Raw genomic sequence first — 21,269 nt, 5'->3', positions numbered from 1 at the left:
AAGGGAGACAGCTCTAATTTCCTGTTTGGCATTGAGGACCTCCATCCATTGTTGAGAAAGCAGAAGCAGCATGTCCAGAGTGGAGTGACCAGGTCTGAAACCAAATTGATGATCAGAGATCAAGCCAGTGGAGAAGAGGAAAGATTTCATATCTGAAGCAATGATGGATTCCATGACTTTGCTGATAATTGGGAGAAGGCTGATTGGTCTGTAGTTGCTGGGATCTGTTTTTGCACCTTTTTTGTGCAAAGCGGTGATGTTGGCAGATTTCCAAGCAGATGGCAGATGACCTTGAGCAAAAGAGAGGGTGAAGAGAACAGAGAGAGGGAGTGAAAGAGCGGAAGAACAGGATTTTAGGACCCGTGGGCTGATGCCGTCAGGTCCAGTTGCAGAATCAGAGTCGAGGGTTGACAGAAACTTTTCCACCTTGTCAGGAGGAAAGGACACAGAGTCCAGGAGCAGCTGGGTATGACTGGGTACGGTGGGTACAGAGAAGGATGGGTTTGGGACACAAGATTTAGAGGCAAACACAGAGTTGAGGCATTCAGCTTTTTCACGTGCTGAGTCAGCCGTGTGGCCGTTTGAGGTGAGGGAGGGGATGGAAGGGGAACAAACACCAGAAACAGATTTGACCAAAAGCCACCAGGATTTGGAAGAGGGAGACAGATAAGAGAGTTCTGTCCTGAGAACGGAGAGATATTGTTTCCTGGCTCTCCTGAGGGTGGACACACACTTGTTTCGGGCTTTGTGAAAGGAAATGAGATTTCCTTCCGTTGGATTTGCTTTCCAGGAGACGAAAGCAAGTTGTTTCTGGGCAATAGCCTCACCACAGGATTCCGTGTACCATGGATGGGAGGAAGGGTATGACAACTGAAGACGAGATGGGATAAATCTGTGCATGAGAGAGAGCAATTTACTTTGGAAGAATTCCCAGGATGAGTTGATGTCAGAGGCGGTAGAGATGGGAGACCAGTCCAGATGATTGATGGCTGCTTGAAGACCGTGCCAGTTGGCCTGAGTGAAATGGCAGACTCGTCGACGCTGAGGAGGCTCTCTGAGAATGGTCAGAGAGATGTCCACTTTAACAAGCACATGATCAGATGAACCGATTGAAGCAGAAGAAGAGCAGCAGACATTTTCAGGGAAGTTAGTCATAACCAAGTCCAGAAGAGAAGATGCTCCGTTGACTGAGATCCGGGTCGGGAAATTGACAGATTGTGTCAGTCCCAGTGAGTCACAGAAGTCCTTTGCTGAAGAGCCATGGCTGGTGAGAGAGGTACCCACACCCAGCCAACTGGCATGGTGACAATTGAAATCACCACATATGAGGAAGAGAGAGTTGGGATGGGTAGATAGAAGTTGGTCCATATTATCAGACAACGAGATGTAGATGGAGTCATCACTGTTTGGTGGACGGTACAACACACATATGAACAAAAGGTGGGAGCGAAGGGGAAGCCGTAGCCAAAGGTATTCCTGGGGGTGAGGTGGAGAGAGGGCAGTGCAGGGCGAGTGAGGAAGAGAGTTTTTTTTATAAAGATAGCAACGCCCCCTCCAGGACGAGGCTCAGGTCTATCATACCAGAGGAGGGAGTAACCTGGGAGAGATATCAAGGAATCAGAGACATCATGAAGGAGGAAAGTTTCTGTTAAGCAGATCACGTCTGGTTTGTCAGAAGCAACCTGTATGGAGAGATCAGTCAAGTTTGAGCGAAGGCCCCGGATGTTTGAGGTCCATACTGTTAAAGAAGAGGAAGGGGGAGCATCGGATACAGAACGGGGGGGGGGGGGGGGGGGGGGAGCGGTAGGGTAAGATGTGGAAGAGGAGGAAGAGGTAGGGAGAGCTGTTGAAGGTGTGTCAGAGATTTCAGAATAGCTTGGAGAAAGGGAAGAATGGGGCGGACAAAAGGTTTGATGGTGATTGGGTGAGGCGCAGTGAGGTGTTATTTGAGGAGGGGGAAGAGTGAGGCAGAAGGTTAAGGGAGATGAAGGTGAAAGTTGGAAGGGGGAAGAAGCGGGGAGGACGCTTTGAGGAGGAGGGGTGAGAGGGGAGTCTAGGAGGGGAGGAGTGAGGGAGAGTCTCGGAGGGAAGGGGTCTGGGGGGAGTTTAGGAGGGAAGGGGCAAGGGGGGAGATCTGAAAGGGATGGGTGATGGGGAAGATTTGGAGGGGAGGGGCAAGGGGGAAGATTTGAAAGGGATGGGTGATGTGGAAGATTTGGAGGGGAGGGGCAAGGGGGAATATTTGAAAGAGATGGGTGATGGGGAAGATTTGGAGGGGAGGGGCAAGGGGGTGGATTTGGAGGGGAGGGGTGATGGGCAAGTTTTGAAGGGGAGGGGTGATGGGGAAGTTTTTGAGGGAAGGGGTGATGGGGAAGTTTTTGAGGGAAGGGGTGATGGGGAAGAGTTGGAGGGGAGGGGTGAGATTGGATTTTGAAAAAAGTACGATTAATGGGAAACGAACATTTCTTGCAAAATGAGTTTCTTGAGACCTTCGAGTCAAAAATACATTTGAGGACGCTGAAGGATGGGTGGAGTTCTGGAGAGTTTAGGGAATGTATGAAAGAGGCACTGTAACTGTAAGAGATGGAATTTTTTTTTGGAATGAATAGATTTGGTGAGCAAGTCGAAAGCATCCTTTTATAGAAGAAGAAAAAGGTGTTATAGTATATGACAGAATACAGTTCTTTCGGGGACAGTTGAAACATTTTTTAACGATGTGAACACGTGATCACGAACAACGTGGTCGAAGAACGAACGAACAAATAAGAACGAACAACGGATAAGAACAAAGGGAATTTTTTTTTTTTTTTTCGAGTTGAGATGAAAACAGAGACAGGGACCGAACGTGAAACCTGAAAAATAGAGCCCGAAAGTAATTGCGAGCGCAATCAAAGAACCGCTGAGACAGAAACAAAGCCTCAAGCCAAGGTCAGACACGGTAGCCTACTAGTACTACACTAGGCGTCAGAATACGTGACATGAACTAACCGACGATTCTGCACACAGGTATGAAAAACCAACACCAAGAATACTATTAAAGACACACCAATAGTTACACACACCGAAAGAAAGATACAGTTTCGACAAAAACACAATTGTGAAAAGTTATTTAACTTCGAAAGCGTGCGCGCATGGACAGCTTTGAAGAGACGTGAAGAGACTTTGAAGAGATTTAAAACGTTAGACAAGTGGTCGATGTTCGGGGAAGTTTGGGGAGAAGAGAAAATCTAAGAAATAAGCAATACAGCGAAGGAAAGAACTTAAATTCACAGAACACCTATGGGGGTAGGGAAGCCGAGAGAAACCAGGCCGCGCACGCGGTGGGACAGAAAACGATTAAATTATACAAAAGTTTGCAAGAATTGCAAATCAACACCAACTGGGAAACACACTGCAACACATGCACAATAAAAAGTGAGTTGAAATTGACGAAAACACGAATGGAAAAAATACTATAACTTTTGCTGCCGTGCAGAGATCGAAGACGCTTCCTTGCTCCAGGGACCGGAAACGGTCGACCTCACTCACGCCATTTCACCCAAATAATCCATGAATACGTACTTGAATACGTATCAATACATGGCACATAATAAAGTCATATCGGCGCTGAATGACCCTATAGGTCCCAGTGCCTTGCCGTTGGCCTAAATCTCATATTCCATTCCAAAGTCATATGATGGAAAACGGACTTGAAAAATGTCCCAAATAATCCATGAATACGTACTTGTATACGTATATTAATAGGTACATGTAGGGGACCCGAGGATGTGCCTTTTCAAGGTTTCATATTAATCGGACAAGTAGTTACCGAGCTATGGCGATTTCTTTACCAAACTCCGCAAGCCGTTCGCTTTGGACCAAACCATTTCATGTAAATAGAGGGGGGGGGGATTGTCACCGTACTCGCAAGCCGTTCGCTTTGGACCAAACCATTTCATGTAAATAGAGGGGGGGGATTGTCACCGTACTCGCAAGCCGTTCGCTTTGGCTTTGCGAATGAACCAAACCATTTCATGGACCAAACCATTTCATGTAAATAGAGGGGGGGGGGGGGGGGGGATTGTCACCGTACTCGCACCCACGTACCCACGTACCCACGTACGGGCATTGCACCCACGTACGGGCATGCCCTAGTAATACTAACTTGAAATAGATGTCCCATGTAATTAACGTCATGAGACTAACACATGATACTATGATAGTACACGTACTTTGGAGCTATGACCCAACTACTACCTGAAAAATACAGGTCCACAAAAGGGGGTCCCGACTTCCGACGGAACCGACATCCGACGGACATGCCGGAATGTAACCCCGTCGTACGTCGGGAACTATCATCTTATTGAGTATAGTATGAGCAAAGTTGAAATAACTTGATAATATGCATTACATTAACTAGGGCATGCCCGTACTATATATATATCTAAAAGTATATCCCCCCCCCCCCCTCTATTTACATGCAATGGTTTGGTCCAAAGCTAACGGCTTGCGAGTACGGTGACAATCCCCCCCCCTCTATTTACATGAAATGGTTTGGTCCAAAGCTAACGGCTAGCGGAGTTTGGTAAAGAAATCGCCATAGCGTGCACAAATGCGCAGGAAAGCGAAAGAATCGCAAATTAGTTTTAATTAGTTTTAAAACATAGTTTAACGCCAACATAGCGGCAACATAGTTTGCCAACGTGAAATAAATGAATACGCTCTCAAATGTGCCAAAAAAAAAAAAAAACGCTACCCGTACGCTCTACCCCGCCCGTACGCCCGTAAACAAAAAAAACAACGCTCTTCGCTTCCGCCCTTCGCTCTGACTGAATTGGGAGAAATAATGCGCATAAGAAATCGAGAAATTATTATTTTCTCCGGAAGAAATCGAATTACGTACCGTAATGGCGCACGCGCTGGGCTCAGCATCAGCTCGCTCTCACATCGGCCACGCCTACGCAATAACGCGTTCTGTGATTGGATGCCGGAAGTGCAGTCCTCACTGTCTGGAAGGTCGTATATCGCAGTTACGATGAATCGCAAATTAGTTTTTATTAGTTTTAAAACATAGTTTAACGGCAACATAGTTTGCAAACGTGAAATAAATGAATACGCTCTCAAATGTGCCATCCGAGGCAGAGTGTGTCCGCCACGTTCGGCACACGCGATAGCTCGCTGCTCTCTGATTGGTTGAATCGTTTTTTGGACATAGCTCGGTAAGTAATTGTCCGATTAATATGAAACCTTGAAAAGGCACATCCTCGGGTCCCCAGCAATATACCTGGCAAGTTTCAAGTATATCGGACCGGTAGTTGTCGAGAAACAGCGGTCACAGACATACAAACAAACAAACAAACGTACAAACAAACATACACACAGAGATTACTGGAATTATAGATAGATGTTAAAATCGGAGAGAATAATTCAAATTCATTCAAAATGTTTCATTTCACACATTTTAAGCAGATGCTCAAATCAAAGAATCCAACATGGAACTTCACAGTGAAGCGGAAGTGATTTTTGCTCACGCCATATATAAGCAGCACGGGTGGTTGATTATGGTGTTCTTAGCTGACTTCCAAGTGAATGGAAGATGAACCCGGGCAAATCACAGAGTAAATAGAGCAGAATGTTTGTGAAGTACATGTGTTTTGATTAAATCCGTCAGCGAAGCGACGGGTACTTTTGCTAGTATACATAAAATATAAACACATTACTTTGGTACTATCTGGAGGATCAAACATAATTATGTTTTTCAGACAGCATAATAGCTCAACATTAATTTTAGGATTGATAGACATGTATATTTACAAATAGTTATGGAAACTTTACTAATATATATACAAAAAAGGTATATTTACAAAAATGCACTTACTACAATCGGTCTTCAGAGAAAATATCCCTAAAAGCCTTGGTATAGCTAAAATGGCGGTAACATTTCCAGTGACCAGATTTTGTGTCCAAAATGTTGCATACACATGAGGACACAAGACAGGGATTGCAGATATTTCTTAGCAGATGCAATCGACTCGACAAGTTTATTCATATGCTTATTTCAATAATTCACAATCAGCCATCAATCCTCTTCATCATTACACTCCAGCATGTCCACTTAATATAACATCACCTTCAGTCACTTTGGACTAAGCTTGGGTATCATGGGATTTCAAAGGACATGGCAGTACATTTGGGTCCATTTTTCATACTATGTGCACTATACAGCTGCACATGCACAATGGCGTATAAAGAGTAGAATGCTTCCACCCATGTGAAAAGTTCTGAAGCAACTTGCAACTTTATCCAATTGATCAAATGCATTCTTTTATCGTGTATCATTCTTGGTTATATTCAATGCAGATAGTTAACTTGGACAAGTGAAAGCACTGAACATGTTACATCCAGTAAATGTTGAAGAAGTCCAGGCAATGGTGTGCCAAGATTAAAACATCTGGCAAGAGATTGCACTCCTCAATTTTCAAACAGAGAGACAAACATCATACTTCAGTTAGAAAGTCTTAGCAACATCAAATCGATACTCTCACGAATGATGACTATTCTTTTATAGCCACCAGTAGCTGCATGCCTAAGCTACAGAAGCAAATAAGTATCAACCTCTCCAAGGTTACGCGGCTGTGCCGGTGATGCAGGTCCCCGGTTACCAGTCAGCTGGTACTCATTTTGCTGACGTCGGAAGGATGATAAGCTGAGTCAACCCATCTTGTGTTATTTCAACGGCACGACAGGGGCTCAAACTCAGGACCCTAATATCTTAAGCCAGCCACCTTAACCGTTAAGCCAATGCCAGGCTTCCTAACTTTGTGCCACTCCTTCATCCACAAGCAAGATCACATTACCATTCAACTTTATCCTGCATCTGTTTGTTTTCCATTCGTTACACAGGAATACTCATTATACAAGTGAGATTTGGCAAAAAGCTGCTATTTTCAAAGGTCTACGACATCAGAACGTATCACTGGGGTGTTCAGCCACCTGATAAATATAAGGTTGAGCCTCACTGTTGGTACCAGTAACCCTTACTGGTCCACGGACTAATTCATATTTTCAGAAAAATTATATTATAGTTGTAAATTCCAAAATAAAAACCGTTTGCGTATATATTGCCCAATTGCGGGTGCCTCATTTGTAGAAACTCTGTGTATGAAACATGAATCCCTGATACACAAATTCCTATCTAAAGTGTCAGCTTATAAATGACATCTCACATCCATTTAAAAAAAAATCTCAATTTCTGACGACAATAAACTACCTGTATTATCAATAACGAATCAACTATTGTCATTGTACCATTCATTATTCTTAAATAAGTTGTATTGTTTTTAAATGGCAAAAGCAAATTTCTCAAAATGAGAGGTAGTTTGTGGTTCTGTCCCACCTACCTCGCCAAACCAGATTCGTACAAGAACTGCGGAACCTGTGTCGTTTTACCACTGCCCGTCTCACCGCACAACACCAGCATGGGGTTCTCCCGTACAGCCTCCATAATAACCTGCTCCTCCGCCACCACCGGGAGCAACGCACGACCGGCCTGCATCCGACACATCCACACACAACAAGCGCTCATATTGCCACGACTCATGGAGCTGCAACAGTCTTTCTACAACGACTGGTGTTCTGCAAGTCCTTTTGATGTGATGAATGAAAACTAACTAGCCATAGCATGCATATTTCTGAGCCTCACGTGGCAAGAGCCCCTGAAGGTTTACTACTCCCGGGACAGGAATGCACATATAATGTATGAATCGATATTCAGATTCTTCAATCCACATCACCTCTATCTCAGGCATCCGAAATATAGGCACAAACTGGGCTGGAGTTGATGCAGTTGTCTCAGCCGTTGGAGGAGCTCTAGTAATTACGGTCATTACTTTTACAGGAACTGTGGTGGTTGTGTCTCCAACTTCTGTAGGAACTGCAACAACTTCAGCACTACCCTGATCATTTACATCACAAGGCTGGAAAGTGTCCAAGCTGCTGCAATCTGAAGCACACAAAGACATGGAATAAAAACAGGAGGAGCTAATCATACAGCTGCCATAATTGCAAAGACGTCCGAAATTATTTTCATGTTTCTAAAACATAATGTCCAAGACATATAGAATTCTAAATTCCACACACAGCCCACATGCATCTCCAATGTGCAGATTAAACAAGTTAGCATAATTAATTTTAAAAAACTGATACCATAATTGCCATACTTGGTATAATAAGGAGCTCATTCTTCATGATGTGTGCAAAAATGGAGGAATTTCCACATCCCTCTCACCCCTAAGCCACATGGATGACATTCCCCTCCCCTTCAATCACTACTTCCCCAAACTCCTTTTCCTTCTCTAACCACACTTTGTTTCTTTTCTTTTTTTGGAATTTGAATTTTGTGGTTGTTGCCCTTCCACCATCCCTCATCTCTCTTGTACAGTTGTATATGTAATATCCACCCAAACATTTGGCTCATGTGCTCAAGTTTCATCCAACTTTTGTTTGGTGAACCGACCACTGTCAAATGGTGCTTGATGGGTTCACAGTCAGGCCAAAATAATTATAACTATTTTTCTTGTTTTATCAGTATATCCATGCATTCATCTCAAGAATGGTCCATCCTGCATTTATTGCCAAATAAGTGATGCCCATGAGATGGTTTAGTAGTTTTCTTCTTCTCATTAAAAAAAAAATGCCTGGGTTTGTGCCAATATACGCTCGTCTCGCTGACAAACACCAAACGGATGTGGTAACTCGCTCTAGAATAATTACTTGGGATTTGTCCAAATGAAATGCCCCATTGCATAGCTGGCTTAATTCTGCTGAGAATTTATATCCTGAGGTGGCACCACCTCTCATTGCAGGTAGGAATCAACATTTGCTCAACCGCTTTCCAAAAGAACAAAACAATATTCCTAACTAGATTTCTCTTGGTATTTCCCTTAATATTTTCATGAATACAGGATAGGAGAACCTTGTCATGAAGCGGCCACATAAACATATTGTCCGTAATACCAGGCTATCTTGTCTGCTACATGACTGACTCAAGTTCTGCTCTGTCCCACCCACCCACCTCTTCCTTCTTTTTCTGCAGCCCAATCTTATGTTGTGCGTTGTCGTTGTCATATAGCGCCGGACAGTTCTCTTGAACAAGCCTGCAGCATCGAGACAGCCGATCGATCTCCCAGGAGCAGCCCAGATATCTCCCACATCCAGGATTGTGTACCCCCGCCTTCACAAAGTCAGGGTCACGACAGAATCAGCGAGAAAAGTCAGACAAGATGGAAAGAGCCGGTCCATGGGGACCGATTGGCACTCTGACCATGACCGAATGGGATCCGGGCAACAGAGATGAATCCGGGCAGCAAAGATGACGAATCCGGGCAGCAGAGAAGAATGGGGAAGATTTGGCCCCCAACTTGCGTTGCCAGGTACAACGACAACAAAGTGGTGCCCCCCCCCCCCCCCCCGATAGTTGTCCAATCTTATGTTGCTCCTGTTGCTTCTTCTCCCTCATCCCAACCACTTTCCCCTCTAACCCAATGTTATGTTTCCTAACTAAAATCTGCTCTGCTCTGTCCTAAACAATAATGCCATTCCATTTCCATGTAATTTCCCAAGAGACAATATCAAAGTAAAATAAACATAAGCAAAAGGGAAAATGTGCTTGTTACAGTTCTGTTGTGAATGAATGAATGAACATATTGTTGTGAATATGAGAATGTTTTTTTATTTTGTGGTGGTGGTAAAATGTTGTAAAAGGTTGTTGTAAAAGGTTGTTGTAAAATATCACCCCTCCTCCCTCCGTTGTGGTTGTATAAAGGTCAAAGGGCGTTCCCGTAGTTAGTCCATAAAAAAACATACATGCAGGACACGATATATCTTTTCTTTTGATAGTTATCTCTTATTCTGTGTTTTAGGATAAGGCTGTGTCTCCCATTAATTAAAAGTACTCCATTGCACCAGTGAAAGAGAATAGACCCCCTTTCCTTCCCATCCCCAAAAATCTCCCTTTCCATCCCCTCCAAAACCTCCAATGACCTCATATTACATCCCCCTCTCGTCATTGGCGAGCCTCGATTGCCCATATTACCTCCCCTCCAATAACCACCATTGACCACGAGGCTCGGGTCGGAGAAGAAAGGCGTGTCGCACCTCGTCAGAGGGGAGGAGGGGCGCGCCGCCCGTCGTCATCCAGGGCGGAGCCCGAGGGTCGCGCGACCAACCAGGGCCGAGGTGAGCACCCCCGATGGGCGTGTCCAAAGCGCCGGGGGGCGTGATCGCTGGGGGCGCTATAAAAGGGCGCAACCGGAAGTGGAGCGAAAAAAAGAAGAAAGAGAGATGCACTCTGGGTTGGTCTGGGTCGGTTGAGAGAAAGAGAGGAGGAGTTGGTTGCAAGGAGTTGGTGACAGTCGGTTGCCAGAGAAAGGAGTCGGTGGTCAGTTGGTTGCGGTGGTGAGGAGTCGGTGGTGACGAGTGAGACAAGGCCTGGCAAGGCAAGTGCAGGCGGCCGCAGCAGCGCCACCCAACCGCCAAAGGGGGCCTGAACGGCGGTTCGGAGCAGGGCCGAAACGGAACGGCGGCTGCTGAACGCGCCGGTTGTGCTGCGGGACCCCCCTTGGACCTTTCCTCTCCCTCCAGCCATCCACCTTCTGCCATCCCTGGCATTCCCCGCGTGAGTCAGCGTTCTGTTTGTTCTGTCCTGGGATATAAGTTAAGTCTGTAGGTAAGCTAAATTTGCACTGTGTCACCTGCGTCTTGTGCTTGTAAATAAACGTGACATCTGTCTTTTTGCTTGTGTGTAAATAGTAGGAATAAATGTAGTAGTATTTCAAACCTTTTTTTGTCTCCGTTTTCCTCTTGCATTGCGTCGCTTTTGTCTTTTCCCTCATTGAGCAGCTAGGGTGCGATACAACCAACGTTCGGGTGGAATCGGGTGAGTTTTGTTAGGTCGCGGTCTTACACCACCGCTCGGTCTATAACATCTAACCGCGATCAGCAACAATTGGTGTCGGGGAGTGAGATCGACCCGGAGCGCGCTTCACGCGCTCAAAATTATAAAATACCGAAATTTGTTTTGTTTTAAAGGAAAAGCCCGAATTTTGAAATCGCGCCATGGCTGTCCAAGGCGACGGGATGCCGGTGGGAGAGATAGAGGGGTTAGAAGTAACCCAGGACTTCGGGGAAGAAAGGGAGGAGGAAAATGGCAATGTGGTTGCGGGAATTTCAGGTGCACAAAATGGCGCTCTCGCGCACGTGATTACAGCGGCGCCAAATTTAGCCACGCCCATGGTCGCGGTAGTCGAACCGGAGATGCCAATGGATTTGAACCTTTTTTTTATACAAATGAAGGCCCTTATGGCCCAGAATAGTGAGCGATTGGAGGGCCAAATGGGGGTAATGGGGAACCGGATGGATGCTCAGAGTGAGCAATTGGGGGTAATGGGAAACCAAATGGGGGTAATGAGGGACGAAGTGAGGCGTACCGGTGAGGGATTAGACAAGAAATTTGGGAAGTTAGACAATAATTTTGAGGAGTTAGACAAGAAATTTGGGAAGTTAGACAATAATTTTGAGGGGTTAGACAACGGGATAAAAGAGGTAAAGAATGGGTTAACGGGGGTGGAAAACAGAATGGCTGCCCAGGAGAATCAGTTAGAGGGGGTAAAAAATGGGTTAATGGGGTTAGAAAATAGGATGGAGGACAAATTGCGGGAAATGGGGGAACAATCCGCCCGGGAAATCGAACAGATGGGGAACCAGATGGAGGAAATACGACGAGGGGTGAGTGAGGAGGTCTCGGGGCTACGCGAGGAGGTAAAGCGAGGCGAAAAGCATATAGAGAAAGAAGTGAGGAATAATACGGCTAAGTTACAAGGGGGAATAGAAGATCTGACGGAGGAGGTGGAGCAGCTGACAGAGGGACAAACTAAGTTAGTGGAGCAGGTTCAAAAGAACACTGCGGTACTAGGAGGGTTAAAGGCGACACAAAAAGAAATTAAAAACGAATTAATAGCGACGCAGAGGCAATGTCAGATGGTACGGGAGGAACTGACAATGAGGGTGGAGGAGGTGACAGAGATAATGGAGACAAAGGACCGGGAGGTAAGGATGCACATAGAGACGGTCACGGTAGCCTTAGAGGACGAGCTTGAGGAGACGCACGGAGAAATAAAAGAGGTTAAACAAAAATTAGAGGAAGTGGGAGAAGAGGTGAGTGAAATTAAGAAGGGACGGACAGAAACTAAGAGGGAGATAAAGGAGGAAGTCATGGAATATGTACAAGGTCTGTGTTCAAATCATGATGCGGTGCTCACTAACCAAATAAAAAGTTTGCAGGTGGCAAAGGAGGTGCGGGGACGAGGTGCCAAGGTGAGTGGCAATGTATATGATGTGAGGAAAGCTTCAGTCGGCTTGGGGATTGGATTGGAGCCGGGTGTTCGTGAGAGGCCGTTGGTGAAGTGTGCGACAGGTCTGGTGTGCGAAAAAAGAGGTGTGCGAGAATGTCCGACCATGGGGTGTGTGAGGAAAAAAGTGCACGCCGAGGAGTGAGTGTGCCGTCAGGAGTGAGCCGGTCGTAGCGCGTGTGCGAGGGAGCACAGGGAAGCGCGGTGTGGTGAGTGTTACGGAGGAAGTAACGAAAAAGTGTGCGCGAGAGGATGCGCGAGAAAGGTGTGTAACGGACGGGTGCATGAGGAAAGAGTGTGGCGTCGAGAGTAAGGGTGAGTGCGCTGTCAAGAGTGGAGGTGAGAGTAGTGAGAGTGAAACGGAGCGTGAGTTGGTTGTGACAGGTGAGCAAGGATGCACACCTGGAATGGTAGAGCGTGTGTGGGAAGGCACATTTGAGTTGGTAGTGAGGCACGTGGTTGGGTGTGCGAGTGAGAGCACACCTGTGATTGTCACAGAGGAGGTGACCGAGAAAGGGGCGCGAAGAGGTGTATTGGTGAGGTGTGCGACCAACGAATGTGTGCCAAAGTGTTCGGTGGTCGGGTGTGTGACCAAGGCTGGGAGAGGAATGAGTGTACCGAGGTGTGTAAGGAACGGTACGACGAGGAGCATGGAACCAGCTGCATGTATGAGCAAGAAAGGGGTAGCGTATGCTTGTAAGAATCCAGGTGAAGCGTCGACGGTAACCAGGCTAGAGGTTAGAACGACTTATAGCCGACTCGGGCCCTCGGTGCGCGTCGGGCAGCTTCGCGTGCCGCGAGAACCAGCGGGGATCCGAGTCACGGCGGGTTCGAAAGGACCGCCGTGCGCGATCCACGCTGGGCCTCGCTTGGAACGGCCGCGTCCGTGCTCCACTAGGCGGAGCGGGCAGCCCGATAGGAAGGGTCGTCATGGCGACCACTTTCTATTGAGACGTGCCGGCAGGTCGAGATCGGGACATTGGATGGCTCCACGCCGAGGTGGTGCGTGGGATCTCGGCCCAGGTAAGCCCCCGTCCCTGCCCCGAGTGCGGCGGGACGTATCCAGCCGCTGGCACAAAACGACCCGCGTTCATTGCTCGGCTGTACGAAGCCGGGCTGTAGATGTGAATTGGCGCACCGAGAGGACCTAATAAGTAGACGGGTGATGGTGATAGTGATAGTAGTGATTTGGTACGAAATTTATAAAAGTGGGTAGAATTGGCAGTAAATGGAAAGCTTTTGATTTGCTGGATTTGGACGAACAAAATTTATAGTGAGAGACCCCCAATGTGGTGGGATGGCAAATCCATCATCCCTCACATTGTGGGGCAAATGCGCAATAGTTTATGGGGTGGCTATGACAACCGAGCCAGGGAGGGCTTGGATAATGATAGGGATCTAGAAGAGATGACATTAGGTAACGTTAAGTTTAGTTAGTGACTGATACCTGTAGTGGGGACGCAGGTAGATTAGTGTGGATTATAAGGACGTGGGAGCGCAATAGTTTAAAGGGACGACTGGGAAGCGCAAGTTTCAGAGGGGAGAAGTTAGCTGAGATGATGCCGTGTGTGTGAGGATTGAACAGGTGAGAATGGAACAGGTGTGATTGCACAGGTGTGCAACTGAACAGGTGTGTGGAGCAGTGTATGAGGGAGTAATGGTGATGTGTGTTGTGTTGACCAACTGGTCCAGGAAGAGGAGGAGGGTGCAGGTGGCACCAGGTAGGATTACACAGGTGTGCAACGACAGGTGAATGAAAGACAGGTGTATGGAATAAATGGTATGAAGTATTGGAATGGATGGTCGTGGAGTGGGTATGGTGGAAATTGTGGAGTGGAGTGGATGGTGCGAAGGTGTGAATGGGGGAAGAGTGGACCCCCCATCACGGATACCCGGGGCGGGTAGTGTAAGAGTTAGGTAGAGGGTACAGGTAAATTGTGGTTGGATATTGGCATCTGTGGTGCGGTTGGAAGAATGATGTTTGGATGGGTGCATTAGTGTTGTGGAAATGGCTGGGCGTGTAGCCTGTTAGTGTGTGTAGTTGGTTTGGGCACTCCACCACTGTAAGGATGTCGGCCAGGTGAGGCCGCAGGTGGGCTCTGGGAGCCGGTAGTAGTTGTTGTGGATGGGGCCCGAGGATCCGGAGGACGGACCCGGGTAGCCCAGTGCCAGAGGGCACCATGGGGTGACAGAGCCAGGAGAGGGGCTGCCCCCAGTTAGATAGGTTAGGGTGAGGAGCTAGGTAAGCTCGGGTGGCAACTACAGTGGTGGAGGTGTGCAGGTGGGTAGACCTGTTGGGGAGCTACACGTCGCGGCCCAGAAATTGTGCGAGGGCACCGGGAGATGAATCGGGGGAGTGAGACCCCAAATTGAAAAGCACCACAGTTTGGCCAATGGGAATTGGTTTTTAGAACCCATAGTGTAAGAGGGCCAATGGTTTGGCCGGAGAAAGACCCCGGGTAGTGTAAAGTGTGTTAAAGTCATTTAGAGGATAGTTAGGATGAAGGATCTCCTCGCACCATCTGCACCCACTCACCGGAGGTGACAGGTAACTCCACACCATGCCATGTTTTATTATTTTTTATTGTGCAAATGTTTGGAATGTGAGACGCATCATGACGTGGGTGTGACATTGTGCTTTGATGTTCCATCTCTGCCTCCTTATGAGGATTGATGATGAATTGATGATGGCAAATTTTTGAAGTAGAGGGATTGTGGTGACGAATTTGATATAGGGGAAATATGGGGAAGACGTGACAGTAGTGACGAATTGGTAATGTGTAGGTTTTGTACATATGGGGTAAGGGCAAGGGTGGGCTAGGTAACAGGGGGGTGACGTACGGTAGGGACGAGCTTTCTCACTTCGCCCTCCGTACGCATTTCGCCTTGCATTGCCTTTTTGATGTGTACCCTTGAGACCTTACCCCTCGCTCATCTGTCTTGTCCCCCCTTTTTGTCTCCCACATGAGGACCTGAGCGCCGTTGGGCGCCGAGGGGAGCGTGCGTGGGTCGGCCATTGTGCGCCCGAAATTCCCAGAACCAGCTGTCTGCATCGATGCACCACATTATGGACCACATGTCAGTGGCCGAGCACCACTTATGGACCCCATGGGTTGGGGCAAGGCCCCTCTGCTGGAACCGGCCATGAGGGCCCGAAATCTTGCTGGCGGACCTTGGCCACAGGGCACCGATGCCCCACAGGTGAACCACACGTAGTCGGCCCTGTGGGCCATAAATAAAGATAAATAAAATGGACACGTTTGGGCAAGCTTTATTGCAAATAGGCCGCCAGTAAGCAAAGCAAATGAAAATGACAACAACTGGAAGAAATAATGATAACCAGCAGAGGGAGCCGAAGAGCAAGAGACACCTGCAGGGTTGGGTTTGTTGGTTTTATTTTATTCATTGAACAATGGGGACTGCACCGATTGGTGCTTGGGTGTGTATTGGTGCGTTTTTGGGTGCTTTAATGGTGCATTGATGCAGAGCAGACTGTCCTCCCCCCAGAAAGAACAATTACAGGTCCTGGGTTAGTTTTGTAAATAAAATTAGCGTCAGTGTAAATAATGCTCCCCACCGTCAGTGTATAGTTTGAAGACCATTCCGCAATTCGGTTAACTGTGGGCGTAAGTCTGTTAGGCAGGGTGCAATGGAGCAGCGGGACACATTTATTTATGTTTTAAAACCAGTCGCACTCAGGGTCAGGTTAAAAGTAGAGGGAACTACACCTACATGCCACACTAAGGTAAAAGTAATAGGCCCGGGACGTGCCTAAGGAGAGGAGGGTGCAGTGTTGTGAATATGAGAATGTTTTTTTATTTTGTGGTGGTGGTAAAATGTTGTAAAAGGTTGTTGTAAAAGGTTGTTGTAAAATATCACCCCTCCTCCCTCCGTTGTGGTTGTATAAAGGTCAAAGGGCGTTCCCGTAGTTAGTCCATAAAAAAACATACATGCAGGACACGATATATCTTTTCTTTTGATAGTTATCTCTTATTCTGTGTTTTAGGATAAGGCTGTGTCTCCCATTAATTAAAAGTACTCCATTGCACCAGTGAAAGAGAATAGACCCCCTTTCCTTCCCATCCCCAAAAATCTCCCTTTCCATCCCCTCCAAAACCTCCAATGACCTCATATTACATCCCCCTCTCGTCATTGGCGAGCCTCGATTGCCCATATTACCTCCCCTCCAATAACCACCATTGACCACGAGGCTCGGGTCGGAGAAGAAAGGCGTGTCGCACCTCGTCAGAGGGGAGGAGGGGCGCGCCGCCCGTCGTCATCCAGGGCGGAGCCCGAGGGTCGCGCGACCAACCAGGGCCGAGGTGAGCACCCCCGATGGGCGTGTCCAAAGCGCCGGGGGGCGTGATCGCTGGGGGCGCTATAAAAGGGCGCAACCGGAAGTGGAGCGAAAAAAAGAAGAAAGAGAGATGCACTCTGGGTTGGTCTGGGTCGGTTGAGAGAAAGAGAGGAGGAGTTGGTTGCAAGGAGTTGGTGACAGTCGGTTGCCAGAGAAAGGAGTCGGTGGTCAGTTGGTTGCGGTGGTGAGGAGTCGGTGGTGACGAGTGAGACAAGGCCTGGCAAGGCAAGTGCAGGAGGCCGCAGCAGCGCCACCCAACCGCCAAAGGGGGCCTGAACGGCGGTTCGGAGCAGGGCCGAAACGGAACGGCGGCTGCTGAACGCGCCGGTTGTGCTGCGGGACCCCCCTTGGACCTTTCCTCTCCCTCCAGCCATCCACCTTCTGCCATCCCTGGCATTCCCCGCGTGAGTCAGCGTTCTGTTTGTTCTGTCCTGGGATATAAGTTAAGTCTGTAGGTAAGCTAAATTTGCACTGTGTCACCTGCGTCTTGTGCTTGTAAATAAACGTGACATCTGTCTTTTTGCTTGTGTGTAAATAGTAGGAATAAATGTAGTAGTATTTCAAACCTTTTTTTGTCTCCGTTTTCCTCTTGCATTGCGTCGCTTTTGTCTTTTCCCTCATTGAGCAGCTAGGGTGCGATACAACCAACGTTCGGGTGGAATCGGGTGAGTTTTGTTAGGTCGCGGTTTTAAACCACCGCTCGGTCTATAACATCCTAACCGCGATCAGCAACAATATGAATGAATGATCGTTTTAAGGCCATTTTTTCCCCGCTAGAGCGGGGGTTAGCCTTGCGGGCCCCATGACAATCATGGTTCCCTGTTTGAGGCAATGTTTTTATGGCCGGATGCCCTTCCTGACGCCAATGTTAAAAAATGTTGAATGTTCAAAAAAAAATCTCTCTTTATAAAATAGAGCACAAGTAAAAATAAAAATACGTTGAAGCAATTAGTCAGTGTGAACCCCAGGCTGAAATGAAACTCAACCACCTGTCAAATGTACTTCCTGACAAAGCCCATTACTGCTAATTGGAGCATCTTCTTCAAGGCAATGATCCACTGGTATCTCTTGGCACATCAGACATTCACAACCTTTGACACCCTTTCTACCCAACCTCAAGTTTGTTCATTTCTCATAACGAGTACACCCACTTCCTGCAGGAGCAGCAGGAAGGGTCATGTTATTATCCTGTCTGGGTTATGGTATATGCGAGTAGATTACAGTAGATCTACGCTTGGGTCCGTTCGTCTGTGGTGGACGTGATTATGCATATAATGCCTCAAGGACATCGGGATTCCTCCAGATTTCTTTCAGTTTAGTGGTAACAGCACATGCAACTGTTTAAAAAGGTAATATGTGTTAGTGGTTTATATATATATTTTTTATTTCTGGTAAGCTTGCCCCACGATACCCCACAATAAGCTATTTATTCACGTTAACACGGCATTTGTTCAAGAAGGAAACACCCCTTGGGGAGAGGGGATATTTTTAGTATTAATATTATTTTGTAATAACAATAATAGGATGCTATTATGAGTATTGTTATTACTTTTGTTATTAGAAGCGGCTTTGGAAAAACGCCATGATTAGCTATCTTAACATGGATATACACATGAACACAGATTTCTCCCAAGGCCGACAACCCCCTCAAGTTGGGGGGGGGGGGGGGGGGCGGGGATGAAGTCGCCACAATCTCAATCATGTGATCCTGAGTCCTCCTGTCAAGTTTGGTTGAGATTGTATAAATAACGACCGAATGCATCACGGTCAGAGAGAGACCAAATTGTGTGTTTTAGTATGTTGATGATGTCAGTGTCTCATATATATTGTTGCGGATCTCAAACGTCGGCCTTTCCCCTTACCAAGGGGGGATTAATCCCCTTGCCTTTTACTAGCCGACGGGATCCGGAGCTATGACGTTCCTTCCGGACGACGTTAGGTAGGGTCGTAAGCCGAATTCTTATTACCTAATTACTAATGTCGGCCATGAAGCAAGGAAATAACCCCGCCCGAACCACTGTTTTAGTGGACATGCCGAGCGATAGCGAGCCGCGATTCGGGCCGTTAACAGGAACTAACCCGATTTGAGCGGGGTTATTTCCTTGCTTGATGGCCGACGTTAGTAATTAGGTAATAAGAATTCGGCTTACGACCCTACCTAACGTCGTCCGGAAGGAACGTCATAGCTCCGGATCCCGTCGGCTAGTAAAAGACAAGGGGATTAATTCCCCCTTGGTAAGGGTAAAGGCCGACATTTGAGATCCGCAACAATTGGTGTCAGAAGTGGGATTTGGAACCTGGGACTAAATTTTTTAGACCAAATTTTGGACACCAATTGTGCATATTGGCCGCAACAATTGGTGTCAGGGAAGTGGGATTGGACCCGAAGTGCGCTTAACGCACTCGAAATTACGGGCGACCCAAATTTGGTACTAACATCTAAATTTGAATCGTGCCATGGATAACCAAGGCGGTCGGATGCCGGTGGGGGTAAATGAGGAGGTCGAGGAATTAGGAATAACCCAGGACCCCCGGGAAGAATGGGAAGAAGAGGAGAGCATTGTTGAGCGTTCAGCAGTAGGGGTGGCAGGCGAAGAAAATGGCAGCGCCTCACACATGGTGACGAGGGCCGCGCCCGCTGCGCAAATGGGGGTGATAGATGTGCAGGCCTTCATGGTGCAGATACAGGCAGCCATAAAAATGGGGGGGGGGGGGGGGACAAAATGGAGGGCCAAATGAAGGAAATGAGGGGCCAAATGAAGGAAATGGGTGGCCAAATGAAAGATGGATTAAATAATTTGGAAAGCAAATTGGGGGGCCAATTGAAGGACGTGTGTGGCCAAATGGGAGAAATGAACGAGGGGTTAACGGGGTTGGAAAACAGGATGGGCACCCAAGAGAATCGAATGAAAGGGATGAAAGACGGGTTAAACGTGTGTGGTAACAGAATAGGTGGCCAAATAAAAAAGATGGTGAAAGACATAGATCGCAGGTCGAGCGGGAAAGGCACACTGGTACGCGACGGGGTAGCGCGACTTGAGGAACGCGGGGAAAGCGAGGTTGAGCCAAGCACAGCCGGGTGGACCAGGGTAGAAATCGCGACACGGGGTATAGAAAAGCTGACGGCCGCCGAATTAGAAAGTTTCCTTTTATGTGCGCCAGCGGTCGTCGAGCTTAATAAAGGAAAATAAATTATAGTTGAAATTGGGGTTGAGGAGAGGGCAGAGGTAGTACATGAATTGAAGAAAGAAATGGAATGTACTCAAAGTCTGCACTCGCATTGTGATGTCATGCTGTCTAACCCCAATGAGAATTTGCAGGCGCTGCTGCGGAAAAGGATCCCGAAGGTAAGTAGGGTTGTGTATGGCGCGAAAAGGTTTGGCGCAAAAGTGTTTGACGCGAAAAGATTTTTCGCGCGCTTGGGAACGCGACGTCACCCGGGTGCTTGTGGGAGGTCCGTGGTGAGCTGTGTGAAAGTAAATGGCGCGCGTGTGAGGGAAAGGTGTGTGCCGAAGCACGAGTGTGTAACAAAAGAGAGTGCGCCAGGATGTGCGTGAGAGAAGGATGTAACAGAGTGCGCGAGTGCGCCAGGGTGTGCGCGAGAGTGTGTAATAACGGAGTGTTTGAGCGGCGTGAGTGCACCTGAGTGGTGTGCACCTGAGTGTGGAACGGAAGTGTGCACAGGAGAGTTCAGAATTAAGGGAGTGTATGGGATGTGTGAGTGTGGGAAGGGTCGCGTGGTGTGAGAATGCGACTCGAGCATCGACGCAGACCGGGGCAGCGTTTAGGCCGACGTACAGCCGACGCGAGCTCTCGGGGCGTGGTGCGCTTTGTGTGCTGCGGGGGCCGGCGGGGATCACTGCCGCGGCAGCGTGCACGATTCGGGCCAGGTCCCGCCCTGTATGGTCGGTGCCGTGCCATGGCGAAAGCGGCAAACGGCACGATTCCGAGGGAGCTAGGCCAGGTCGGACCTTCGCCCCCTGGCGGGCGCGGTGCTCCGACAGGGGGAGGCTGGGTCATCGTGGCGGAGACCGAAAGGCTCCGCGCCGGGATGGCGCCTGGAACCTCGGTCCAAGTATGCCTCCTCCCCAGAATCGAAAATGCCGGACGGACCCAACCAACAGGAGACAGACCACCCGTATGCATTGCTCGGCTTTGCGAAGCCGAGCTGTGAAAATGCATTTCCACCCCGAGAGGCTCAAGTATAGTGGACAAACAGCGATAGTAATGGCGAATGGTAGTTTACCATTCACTTTGGGCACCTGAGCTTTAGTTTATGGGGTTTGGCAGTGTAAAAGCTAGCCGAGGGCGGGCTAGGATATTGATAGGGATTTAGAAGTCAGACAGTAGGGACAAGATGTAAGTAGAGACATTGAACCATTAGTGGGGACGTAGTCAGATTAGGTGGATATTAATGACGAGGAAGTGCTTAGTATAAGGGAAGACGGGGAAAGCACAAGTATTAGAGGGAAGTAGTTAGTTATGTTACGTGCTCCTCCCCGACCCCCTGGTCACGGTGTACCTCC

General features: G+C 47.9%; 1 protein-coding gene across 7 annotated transcripts in view; it reads right to left on the bottom strand.

Annotated features, from left to right (window-relative positions):
- Nucleotides 1-21,269, bottom strand: part of DHX37 (DEAH-box helicase 37) — a 115,198-nt gene that overhangs the window by 47,323 nt on the left and 46,606 nt on the right. For all 7 annotated transcript variants that reach the window (XR_013621453.1, XM_078768556.1, XM_068097553.2 and 4 more), the window contains 2 exons: nucleotides 7,773-7,981; nucleotides 7,380-7,528 (listed from right to left, as the gene is read on the bottom strand). Coding sequence is in view for 6 of the 7 variants with exons in the window: in XM_078768556.1 (XP_078624682.1) it covers nucleotides 7,380-7,528; nucleotides 7,773-7,981 (358 nt within the window). In the remaining variant the exon portion in view is untranslated. The remainder of the gene's footprint in view (nucleotides 1-7,379; nucleotides 7,529-7,772; nucleotides 7,982-21,269) is intronic.

The sequence above is a fragment of the Myxine glutinosa genome, chromosome 14 (genome assembly GCF_964187855.1).
Source record: "Myxine glutinosa chromosome 14, kmMyxGlut1.1, whole genome shotgun sequence".
In the NCBI taxonomy this organism is placed as follows: domain Eukaryota; kingdom Metazoa; phylum Chordata; class Myxini; order Myxiniformes; family Myxinidae; genus Myxine; species Myxine glutinosa.
Note: the sequence above shows the minus strand (reverse complement) of the source record. Positions and strands in the feature narration are given on the sequence as shown.